The following is a 12,694-nucleotide window of genomic DNA, read 5'->3' on the forward strand; positions in this document are numbered from 1 at the left end:
TAAGGCAGCCGAATTTGAGAACTTCATGAAAAATTCAATTCGTCAGCTTTGTGTATTTAACGTTACGTAACATTTTTAGATTGTGGAAGGATCCTTTCAGCACTCTGCCGTGTCGCCACGTCCCTCTCCTGCGTGGTCTGAAATTCCTTAAAGTCTTGGTATCTGTAACTCCAGCTCAAGGTAGCCGGATGACTACATTCCCCAAAAGCGCTTGCACTCCACCCGGATGCTCATCAGGAATCGGTGCAGCCGCTGCCCTACCTCCAGGATGCGCATTCGTCTCTGAAGCCGCATAAGCTGCATGCGGCGCTGCATGATCATCAACTCCTGTCGAATCCGTATGATCTCCGCGTGCATCAGTTGCATCGTGGCCCGTGCATCCGCAATCTCATATTTTTTATTTTTCTTTTCGCTTTCTTTTTCATCTCCGTTTTTGCCTTCGTCGTCCTTGTCTTTCGGACCTTTTCCATCGGCGTCTTCAACTTTACCTGCAGCTCCACCTTGGTCGATGTCTTTATTTCCGTGCTCATCTTTATCCTCGCCGAAATCTGATTTTTTATCAACCTCATTTCCACCTCCAACTGTGTCTCCTTCTTCACCTTCGACCCTGTCTCCGACTGCGTTCCCATGCTCATCTATATCCTCGCCGAAAACCAGTTCCAGCTCTTCATTGTCGACGGCTGTTGAATGCTTGGCCATTGTGCAACGTCTGATTCTACACAGAGAGGAAACAAAATAGCATTTAGTTCGGTTGGTAAGTAAATTCTTTCTTTCTTTCCTATAAAAATATATAATTATTTATAATATCTGAAGTATTTATATCTGCTATGGGGATCATATAAAATTCTACATAAAAATAAACTTAAAAGGTTTATAGGCTTTAAATTTATAATATGATGGATAGGGACTAATGGAGCTGATTGATTTGGATCTACACAAATCCAGTGTTTTCCAGTGTGCGAATCTGCTGGCGACAGAAGCGGAAACTCGGAATAATTTATGCGTGCCACTGGGTGGCAAACTTCCATCTAATCGCTTAATTCCGTGTTGTAAAAACTTTGGGCCCAGCCAGCATGCCCAGCATTCCATATAGGAAACCTAGATTTGCGCAGCGAGTGAGTGCAACTTTTTCTAGTTGATTGACTAAAAAATTGAACATTTTCTCCGTATTTGGTTAAGACGTTCTAGACTTTTTTCCCAGCTAATGCCCTCGATTGGTTGTGAGCAATACTCAGTGATGCGTTGGTAAAATTTGCAAATCGTTTGGCCTAGTGGAAGAGCAGGCAAGGGGGAGGGCGGGAAAGTGGGAGCTACTTGAGGTGGCACAGACCGAAATTGCTTTTCCGCTCTTTGGGTCAGCCAAGCAGAAAAATGTCTGCCCTGCTGACGCTGCCAGCGAAGTTCGATTTCGCACTATCGATTGATTTGGTATTCATTGGGTTCGCTCGCTTGCCACAACTTTAAACGCTACAGCTACATGTCGCCGCAACTTAGTGCCTCTGTTCCCTTTGCCCAAATTGCACTGCACCCGAGCGACCCAGTTGCATTTTTGCTTCTTTTTCGGAACAAACGCAGCTCTGCTCTGTCTGAATCGTGAATTGCAAGCACGCCGTACACTGCGAGAATTCTGGATTTCTAGCTTTGAACCTTAAAGCTGACATGGGACAGAACCCTAAAGGGCGATAGGTTGAGATAGGAATTCGTCGAGTTATGGTAAAGCAGAATGATATTAAGATTGTAGTAAACCTTATCTCAATCATCGGATATCTTAAAGCAAGCTTATAATTTAAAAGTTAATAACCAATGGTTTCGGACCGTGCAGGGCAATTTGCTGCAACTCCACCATGACTGTGATGCTAATGATCGAGCCATCTCATCTGGAGACAAGGCCGAAGGCTTTTGTCAAAAGAATGTCAACTGGGTGGGCTTTCTTTCTAGGGGAAATTGCAGCAGTTTGGCTTATTTTTTTATTCGGCTCACCAGACTGCAAAGCAGGCCAACAGAGGCGACATCTAATGCAGAGAAAACGCCTCAGTTGCGGTGTTGTGGCTGCCAGCCGTGCGTATGCGTAATATTCGAGAAATGTCTCGCATTTCCTTCCAACCGAAATGTTCGACAAGCTGTCTTTTTGCGGGGGAGTGACTGTGTGTGTGTGTGTTTGCGTGACTGTTTGTTTTCTATTTGTGGCAAGGCACTTGGGGCTATTCCTGGATATTACGCAAACGACATGTTGCCAAGGCGAAAGATAAAGCCCCATTTTTGAGTCGTCCGAGCTTAGCGAGGATTCTACAGCTGATGATTGCGAAAAACAAAGTGGAGTATCGTTTCTCCTCAGAACTCACCTCCAACCTTTGATTCCAGATATAGATGACAGAGGAAACAGAGTCTCTGAACAAATGAATTTTTGCTACTAATAAGTAGAGGACTGTAAAAACAGCGACTGCTGACAGGCTAATTGAAAATCTATGCCACTAAGTGTAAGCCACTATTCCACTCCCACTCCCCTCCCGCCACGACCTCCGGCTGTCTGTGGATCGCTGTTGATACTCTGCTTGCCGGAATTGGCAACTTAATTATTTCAGCGGCACGTCGCCAGCGAATGGCGCTTAAGCCAAGCCTCCGACAGCTGAAAAAGCGTAGAGCAGACGGCAAAATAGAAAAGAAAAACGAATAAGAAAATGCTGGATGCGATATAAACAACGCTTGCAGCATGCAACTTCAGCAAGAGGCACAAAAAGCAGCAGAGGAACAACAGCTGCTATTGAGAATCTGTGCTCAAAGATAAAGTTGCCTGGCAAAAGGATTTAACTGCACAACTGGCGAAGGAAACAGTTCGAGAAAAACCTAGCCACGTCTCTCTATCTCTATCTCTGTACGTGTGTGTGTGTGTGACCCCATTAGCACCAGCCGACTCCTGCCACGCCCACTTACTATCCACCCCCCGAAGCAGAGCTAAGCCCCGCCAAAAGTCGAAAAAAGGAGACCCACTTGCGGCTTTATTCATGGACTTGATTCATTAGTAGACATTCACATGCCACCATTCCCATTTACTTGCAGCGGAGTTTCCCTCAGGGAAAATGCTAGTTTGTTTCGAGTTGCGAGAGAAAGTCTTAAAGAAGGTGTTGTCATCTAAAATTCTGCATTGTGATTCGGATGATAACTTTTAGTTGACTTAAGTTTTCTTCCAAATAAAGTCATTGTTGTAGGAAATGTTTAAATAATGAGATCACAGCTTCGATTGGATTGGATTTAGAAACTATTATTATGGTCCTGATCGTTGAATGTGTCCCTTTCTGAAAAGTTAAGGACTTAATTAAGGGAATACATTTACATACTTACTGTAGAAGATATACTCCTATAATACATGATATCACATACGAGGTGTGTTCAAAAAGTAAGGTGACTCTTCAAATTTCGCGAATTTCAAATTTTTCGATTATCGAAACCTTTTAGAAGTTATACGAGGTGTGTTCAAAAAGTAAGGTGACTTTTCAAATTTCAAATTTTTCAAATTTTTCGATTATCTTCAGTTTTGGGAACAAGAAAAAGTCACATGGGGCCAAATCCGGTGAATATGGTGGCTGAGGCATTATTGTGGTGTTGTTTTTGGCCAAAAAATCCAAATCCTTTGATCCATATTTTTCGATAGCAAAAAATCGCCGAGCTCGCAAAACAACTTGTAACTTTACGCCTCTCACAACCAAACAAAAGAGGATGTTCCATTGAAACTTGGTACAGATGTTAGGGAAGAGTGTACCAATATAACAAAACAAAAAAATCGATAATCGAAAAATTTGAAATTCGCGAAATTTGAAGAGTCACCTTACTTTTTGAACACACCTCGTATATTATCATTCTTCCTAAGTCATCAACTTTTGTTCGTATGCCTTCATATACCGACAACCTCTTTTATCCTTTTCCTTTTCTGGAAAATACAGCTAAACGTGATTTCGAGAACACAACCGATTGTATTCTTCGAGTTTTTCATTTTCCTCGAGCAATATCCACGCTCACTCTTTCCCAATGACTTTGGCAACTTTGACAGGGCGAAAGTAATTAATTTTCGGTAGCTAACTCAAAACGGCAAAGGGCGCACGAAGGAAAAAACTGAAAAAAGGCAACACGAAGGCGGCACAATTAACGCCTGCAACTTTAATTGCGTTTTAATGTGCATCAGGCCGCAGAGCAGCTGCCTGTTTGGATGGTTTCTCGATGGGTGGTTGGTTGGTTGGGTGTTTGGGGGGGGGGGTTAAGAGCACGGCTCGAATCCTAACGGGATGGGTGGTTCAACGTGCTCTGTCAACCGCAGGCGGTGGCTCAAAAGCGTAACAAGCATTTTGCCGCGCCTCAGCAACATGGCCGTCGTCCTGGCACTCTCACACGCTCACGCTCACAAAGGAGCAGAGACAAGCGCACACGTGAATTCGTCCTGTGACTGTGGGCTATGGACTGTGGACTATGGACTATGGACTATGGACTATGGGACTACGGGACCATGGGATGCTCCTGTGTGTGTGTGGTTGGGCCTGTGCCTGAGTGCCTGCCTCAAAAGCGGCTTAACAAACACACACGAACCAACATGTAGCCACAAAGCATCATGCACTCGAAGGAAAATCTACAGCTTAGAAGCAACTTCGATGTAAATTATTCAAAATCTTATTCTATTCTCATAAAATCTGTGAATTGCGATTTTTATTTATGACTTAACCCCTTAGGATGTATGATTAAAGTTAAGTAAAGGCAGCCTAAAAGTTTCCCAGTGTAGTGCCAGTGCCTCGAACCCCACTCCGGACATGGAAGCGGACACGGACCCGAAACCGTGCGCCTTCGTCTGGGCCAACTATTTACATGGCACCCATTATGTCCGGACTTGTAGCTGCGTCTTTTGTGTCCTGGCCGGCTCTGTTTCCCCTTCCTATAGCCCTTCCTAAGTGACGTGATTTAAATTTTTATGCCCTTTGAAATTTTCGTCGCCCCGCTTATCGCTGCGTGGAAGCAGCCATCTCTGCCCCCCGTCTGGTTCTCCTGGTCCGGGTATCCAGATCTGCTTCCGCCGGGAACGGGACAAATCACGTAATCTGCCCTCAGTGGGTCAAGCAGCAGAAGCGGCAGTAAACTGTGAACCGTAACCGTAATGTAGCAGCCCGTACGGAAGATACAAAGATACAAAGATACAAAGATACAAAGATACAAGTACAAGTAAGTAGACATAAAGATACACGACATGAAAACCACTGTCAACATGGAGTCAGACGCTGGTGATGTCAAGTGGGGGGCGACTTGCGGACTAGCACAGTTCCGGGCACATCGAGTGAGTCAAGGGTGCTCCTCCCGTCGAGAGTTTCGACCTGAAAATACTCTCTACTACAAATCGGCTTTGGGAACTAGTTTACTAGTCTGTGGGAAAATAGCTCAGGCATTTGTATTGGCAACTAACTAGGGGTAATATTGGGTAACATGATACAGCTATTACTTAATTGATTCTCCAAAGAAAAGGTTTCCCAAAACGCACGCACAACCAGCAGAAATTAGAGCTCTTGTTTCCAGCCAATTGAATGAATTTTCTTTGAAGGGAGCTCTTTTTTAGAAACTTCCCTCTGTAGAGCAGAACAAATTACTTATTTAATTTCCCATTAGGTTATAGAAATTGTTCCTTCATAGGTGAGCTTGGCTGAAAGGAACCTGCTTGTTCAATCGAAATAATTCCCCCTTGTCATCGCTCCACCTCGTTATGTTTCTGTGAAAAGCTTGTCACAAAAGCAAACTAGTCATTTTTCCGTGCGGTTGAAACATGTTATTAGTTGCGGCTTTGCTCAGACTTTGAAGTGCATAGTTGTGGTTTGCTTTGCCAACAAAAAATCATCAATTAACCCCATGAATAACCTGTCATTTATGGCCAATTAAGTCTGACATTTTGCAGAGGTTAAATTTAGCAAAGTTTAAGAAACAAAAAGCTTTTTGGTAGTTGTTGTTCTTTGTGATGATAAGGATAACTCTTTATATCTTTACATATTATAAAATATGACTAAATCTTCTTTTAAAATGAATCCTACTTGGCCTCATAACTATTTACCATGGTCAAGGACTGTCCCTCGAGGCACCCATTAAACTCATAGTTACTTAAATCGAGGTCCTGTTAAATGATTAATCCCTTCGGTTTCGGGCAGGGCAAACATCATCATCGCCCTTAAGAAACTGTCGTCACGTCCGCCGAACAGTCCGCCAAACCAACAAACCAGGTAAGAGCAAACACCGACGAGGGCCGCTTGTTCTCGAGGGCCACTGAGCGAGGGCAGACAGACAGGTGGCAAGTGCGAAGTGCACGAGACGAATGATTGAACTCCGAGGGCCATCGCCTCTTCAACTGGCTCGCCAAGGACGCGAACAGGCAAGGAGGCGTCTTCGACTGGAGTGTTTAAAATTGTTCGCCATTATCAGCGGCTGTCAATAAGCGCATTAAAACATTTTTGCAATTCGCGAGCTCCTCGTTGACGGCTGATGGCGCTGACACGCGGCTGTCAGGCAGCCGTGGAGAGCAGCGGAAAACTGCAAGCGCAGAGCTGTTGCACTAACGAGTCCCATTGATTTTCCCCGCCGGAAAAGCTGTGGCACGCAAAAGAATACGAGGACGGGAGATGGGAGTTGGGAGACGGGAAATGTGCGCACGATGCGTATGAGTAATGGGAAAATTCTTAATGGGCGAAGAAAATTGGTTGGGCATAAACAATGAGATTCCTGCGACCGGAGAGAATGATAATGAGTTCGCTGAGTACGGACCACCGGAAAGTGGGCGGAAATCCACCCACGTTGGTGTAGCTGAGCCACATACGAGAACACCAAATATTCTATTACAAATTTCTGAACCTCATCTGATATGCAACGCATAGGAAAGTATTTTACAAATTTTAAAGGCCCTACTTTGTGAAATATTCAAGTTAGAGGAGAGATCTGATTTGGCGTTCCATTTGCAGATATCAACTCGAAAGTTCAGTATATATTGAAGGGTATAGAGTGTGGAATATAAGTTAATATGGGATATACGAGTAGAAGGCTGAATCTACCCACAACCTATTAAGTGAAAGAAGCACGACCTCATCTATATGTTGCTTCCACACTATAAGCCTCATTTCAGACAAACAACATTTTGATTATTAAATAACACATCCAATATGAATTTAATTAACCACCGAGACCCTCCCCGGAGCTTTGTATTTTCTTTTGTCAGCTGATTGCTCTTTGGCGTCTCGCCGGAGTCTCATTAATGCGATACTTTCATTACGCAATCAATAAATTATGATTCGCATTAATGCCATATCGGAGCACTTATGGCAGCTCCTTGCATCCTCTGTGTCGCGCACTCGCCGCTTAATCCTTTTTCCGTGCAATATTTAATCAGTATTTTCCAGTGAACTCAACCATTCGGTATGAAATTATAATGATTTCCCTGCCTCCTTTATTTAATTGTTTAATTTTCTTTTAATTTCCCTCCATTCCTCCGGCTCTTATCGTGCCCCTTGTTGACCCAAAATCACGGATATCGCAGCCGTGCAGCGGGAAGGCCGTGCGTTATTCGCATGAGTTTATAGGGGATTGGGTCCGAACTCAGTTTCGTAAAAAATAAAAGATAATTGGACGATTCGCCGAACGACTTATCAGGCAAAGTGGAGGCCCCTGTTAACCCGGAGCATTTCCAGTAATTAAGTGAACTGCTAATTGTACACGAAACTGAAAGGCCCGACCCCGGGTCGCCACCTGGCTTAAACAGCAGACAGGTCAACAGTTTTCCAGGAACTCTACAATATCTTTCGCCTTTGTTTGGCAATTTAAGTGCCTTCTTCTTTAAAAACAACTCTAGAGTTAAATTTCTTTATTATTCAAGATCTTTATTAAATTTAATCCTAAAATGATTTAGTAAAAAATGTCAGAAATAGGATAAACGGTCGGACACATTGCATAGGAGTAAAAAATGAGTGAAAGCATTTGCATAAACAAATTTAACGCGGCCATTAAAATTAATAGAAAATGATATTCTTTTTTCCGTCTAATTTAAATGTTCGATATCCGCAATATGCACTCCGTAAAGGCTTTAAAAAACGAACAAAAACCAAAAAACGAGCAACACCTGGGAACAAGGTTCGGTAAGGAAAAGCGATTAACATTCAAATTAGGCCGAAACTCTTTACCAACTTTGGAACGCCTCGCGAATAATGAATGTCCAAAATGAGAAAGCTGATTAGAAATCCTAAAGAAAAATACAAAAAAAAAAAAGGAAATTTAAGTTTAAAGAGTCTGCTGTGCTGCCCCAAACTAGAAGTGGTTACCAAACTAACATTCTAGCTAAAGTACTTGGCCTAATAGTTTTATTCTGGCACTACCATCCGGCACTTATGCTGAACAGTGTAATATTTTATTTGAAATGCGCCGCTGCTGTTTGTGCTGCCTATTTGTCCTTTAGGCCAATATATCATTGGGCGAGCTGCCGAAAAAAAGACACTGACATAACGACAAATTTGCTCGCTATTTATGCGGCGGGCAAACAGAGGAGGCAATGGGACACGGGGCCTGGGACATCGAATGCCAGTAACCCATTGGCTCCAAAGTAGGTAAACATATTTAACATACACATGGAGCGGTGGCCGCGTGTTTATAAAAACATATATGCAAATTGTCATGGCTCGCCTTTGGCCCTCTGCGCACTCGCCCGGACAATTCGCGTTATTTATAATGGACAATTCTCGTGTTGTTGTTTATAATTTATTTATGCAAATTTTCAGCTGGACAAGCCACCGCAGTGCAGCGGGCGAGCTGGGGGGAGGGCTGCTGTGCAAATAGTTATTGCCAGCGAAATCAAAACTAAAGCAATTTTCAAATATAATTAATTGCAATCGACCCGATTTGTAATTTATTTATTTAATCCGCGCATATTCAAAGCGAGCGCATAAAAATCTACTAAAATTAATATTAATTTACACGTGTGCCGACTTCGGCATTAAAATGCCATTTTCGGGCCTTCGCTGGCCCTCTAATTGCCGCTTTGAGCCCCCAAGCTGGGCCAATTAAATATTTTGCTTTGACAAAAGAGGGATTCCTGGTCCTCCACAGGCTCTGCACAGCCTCTAAAGGCTCCAATGGCGTGGATATAATTAGTGCGAACTATTCAAGTGGGACATGCGAACAGGCGCAGTGAAAGCCCTTTGAATCGCCCATTCCCTGTGGAGCATTCCAGCAGCAGGTTTCGGGCATTTCATACGCATGCCACCGATGCGTGGAGGTGGCCTTTCAGGGCAGGTTGCCATAGATAATCAGCTCATTAATATCAAGCCTCATGTAAGCCGAGGCCAAGCTTTAAACACAACCCCAGCTTGTAACAACACAACTTAAGACCCACGAGCAGAGTGTATGTTGTGTTACGGTTTCACCTACTTGCTACACTTGCCACTTGTAACTGACTGTTCGTTCATCTGCGGTATGTATGATTTAGCAGCTCGACGCTCGCCACTTGGCCACAACTCACTTAGTGCCTGGCCCTGCCACAAATGGCCATAATATTCAAGCATCACCAGCCAGGAGCCAGCCATCGGGTATGGGCTGCCGGAGGTGGCTCAACAGAATTTATTGCTGCCCCCCAGCCCCAAAGTCGGGCCAAGCCAACTCGGTTTCTGGGCTCGAAGGGCTTTTGTGTTGAAACAAACCTGACACAGACCAACCCAATCAGCAGACTTTAAGAGTTGGCCACAATTTCCGCAACATTTGATTGGCATCTGCACTAGCAGAAAATCTGGGCATGGTTTTCTCCATTAAAAACGCACAATTTTTGTGATAGAAAATCTAAACATGACGCTGTTAGAAATCTTCCAAGAACCTAATGGAAAATAATATATATATGGGAATAATCTTTTAATTAATAAGCCTTTAAGCAAGACTTGAAATCCATATAGATCTTACCATTTTAAATCCTGTGAAAAGTGTATAAAACCCAGTTTGACTTTGGTAAGAAATGGCAACTAAAAGTGCTAAATTTAGAGATGTTTTCTATACATTTTTGTTAAGTGCGGTAAGTGAGAGGGAGAGGGGAAGGGCGCGCTATTTTAAATTCCACATCCAGCATCGCCAACGCACCTTTAATCAATTTCGGGGGCCCTTTCTGAGAGGCTGCTCGAAGCGGAGGACTCTCGAAATCAGATACAGTCGGCAGCAGAAAAAGGAGACTGGTGACTAGTGACTGGGGAGGAGGGAGTGGGGAGTCCGAAAAGGGAACTGGTGGGTAGCGGGAATCTGGAAATCTGGCCACCCGCAACACTCTCTGGAGTGTGTCATAAAATGCCAAAACAAATATAAATTTTCACACAATTCAATTTATATGCCCGCAGCACAGCTCGAGGACCAAGAAAGGATGCTGGATTCGGGATACAGTTTCAAGAGCCCCGGCTGTATCGACAGCTCCAAAGTAGTCCCGAGCCAGCTCTCCCTCTTCTCCCTCTGCTCCTCCGCTTTAGCCATTGTCTACTCATTTTACCACTTGATTGTGTTTGCTCAACATTTCAGCAAGCGTCGCGGCATCGGCATTGGCATTTTCCACTGCAGCCAGCCAGCCCCAAACAAGCCCGAATAAAACAAAATGCCAGGGAAATTTGAAATGCAAAGGCGTTGCTGGGAGCAAACATTTAACGGCGTCTGCTTGACATAAAGAGCCTTACAGAGCCGGGTTAGGTTAATGGAAACCTAATAAAAATAGTAACTTCGAAATGGAGTTTATGAAATGGGAAACACCAGCATAACTTTGCTTGCTTTTGTAAGTTAAATTTTCTCACATTTAAAGTTACTCTTCTCTATGTTGACTTAAATATTTCAAACTCGAATTTGAATGAGTTCAGAACAGCTTTCGTTTAGCTAGTTACATCTATTTTTAACTTTGTAGTTCAATAACTGATTTTTGCAACATTTATTTATTTAAGAATTCGAATTGATAATATTTTGACACGCACTGTCGCCGACTATCTATATATTGCTGTCTGGCGTAAAACGAAAACAAAGGTCAATCAGAGCTCGGGCTTTGCCAGTAAATCAAATAAAATGCACATAGAAAATCGGAAAAGAAATCAAAACAAAAAGTCGTAGACCAGAAAGTTTTCATGAACTGCTATTCCACGAGATGAATCAAAACAGAAAACCGAAAACCGAAACAAGAGCCATCTTTCTGATACTCGAGATTTGTTTGTTGGCTGAAAGCCGGGCAGGAAATCAAAATAAATAAACCCACTGGGATATGAAATATATATAAAGCTCGACTGATCAAGGAATAAGAAATTCTCAATTAACTCGAATTGAAGGTTTGCCACTGCTGCTGCCCCTTTAAAGAGGAATTTCGGAGCCTTTTCCAGAGAGAAACACAGCTCGTATAATTGTTTTGGCTGCAATCCTTTGGGGTCAAAAACAGCAATGGGAATGCGCATCCTTTGTTGTGTCAAGCAATCATCGATAGGCATTTTCAAGTAAATATGGAATTTGCGAACTGCACAGCTTTGGCCTTGCCGACGATGATAAACTACGTATGCGAGAGCAAAGTCAGGAGTTTTAATTAAATTTGCATACAAAATTCGTGCGGCAGCCTCATCAAAAGTTATGGCAATTGCACGGCTCCAATTGTTTAAATTAAATGGGAATGCACTGCCGTTTGGCCGGCTTAACTGTCCAGGTGGCCCAGACGGAAGCGGGAGTGGGAGTGGGGGATCAACTCTCGCTCATATTGCTCATCATAAAAGGCAATGGCTCAGACACGCAGCGTGTCCTATTTAAACTGCTTTTAATGACGACGCAGGTCGTTGGGAAGTGAGTCACTGACTGAGTATAAGCAGCCGACAATCAAACAGAACATCATCCAGACACATATAGTGCATATATCTTCCGGATCTGGCAGAAGGAGGCAAGAGCCAGCTGCAGTCGTGGCAGAACAGTTGCTCCTTTCAATTTACTGCCTCTCAGGGGCTTTATTTTTTAATGGCTTCTGCTAGTGCCTTGGTTAAGCACCCATTGAGTCATTGTATCTACCTTGTAATATGAAAATCGCTTTGGCACAACTTCTTGATTGTTGCACTTGATGCCCTTTCTGTTTTTGGGGGTTATGAAGAAAGCTTTCAGGTACAAACTATGCTTAATTATAGGTAATATTCTATGCTAGATATCAAAAATATCCACTTTATAGATAGAATGTTGATCACCCTTAAGCAGTTATCATCTGTCTTGCTCGACGTGCGATGCCCTCTGTGAGGGCATGCAGAATCCCTGGTTGGCTTAAGTTTCTCCGGCAGTCTGGCATTTCTGCTTTTGTTTTGTGATGCCAATAAAACATGCATTTCACTTTCAGCTCAAACCGTTGGCAAACAATGGCGAAAGGTGGGAACCACGGCCCATGCAGGCAGGCAGGCAGGCGGGCTGGGGCGGGGTATCACAAAAACATCCTTCCCATCGCAACGCGAGAATCCTTTGTGCAGCGTGCACTCAATTATTTGGTCGTTACTTGTTTCTTATTACCTTTTGCCTACCGACACTACGAAACATAATAACTGCTCCGCAGGACGAATGGAGGACAGTGAGGAGGGAGGGGAGAGCTTTGTTTGTTTCGGCCGCCAGTACAATTGAGTTGCGAAATGGCGGAAATAAATGCGAATTTAATATGCAAAGGCATCGGATGGAG

General features: G+C 43.5%; 1 protein-coding gene across 1 annotated transcript in view; it reads right to left on the bottom strand.

Moving 5' to 3' along the window:
* LOC108115038 overlaps positions 1-12,694 on the bottom strand; it is a 23,791-nt gene continuing 11,097 nt past the window's right edge. The window contains exon 2 of the mRNA XM_041817794.1: positions 1-715. Coding sequence (XP_041673728.1) covers positions 193-699 — 507 coding nt within the window. The 5' untranslated portion in view covers positions 700-715 and the 3' untranslated portion in view covers positions 1-192. The remainder of the gene's footprint in view (positions 716-12,694) is intronic.

Source organism: Drosophila eugracilis, unplaced genomic scaffold (genome assembly GCF_018153835.1).
Source record: "Drosophila eugracilis isolate 14026-0451.02 unplaced genomic scaffold, ASM1815383v1 contig_1897, whole genome shotgun sequence".
Lineage (NCBI taxonomy): Eukaryota > Metazoa > Arthropoda > Insecta > Diptera > Drosophilidae > Drosophila > Drosophila eugracilis.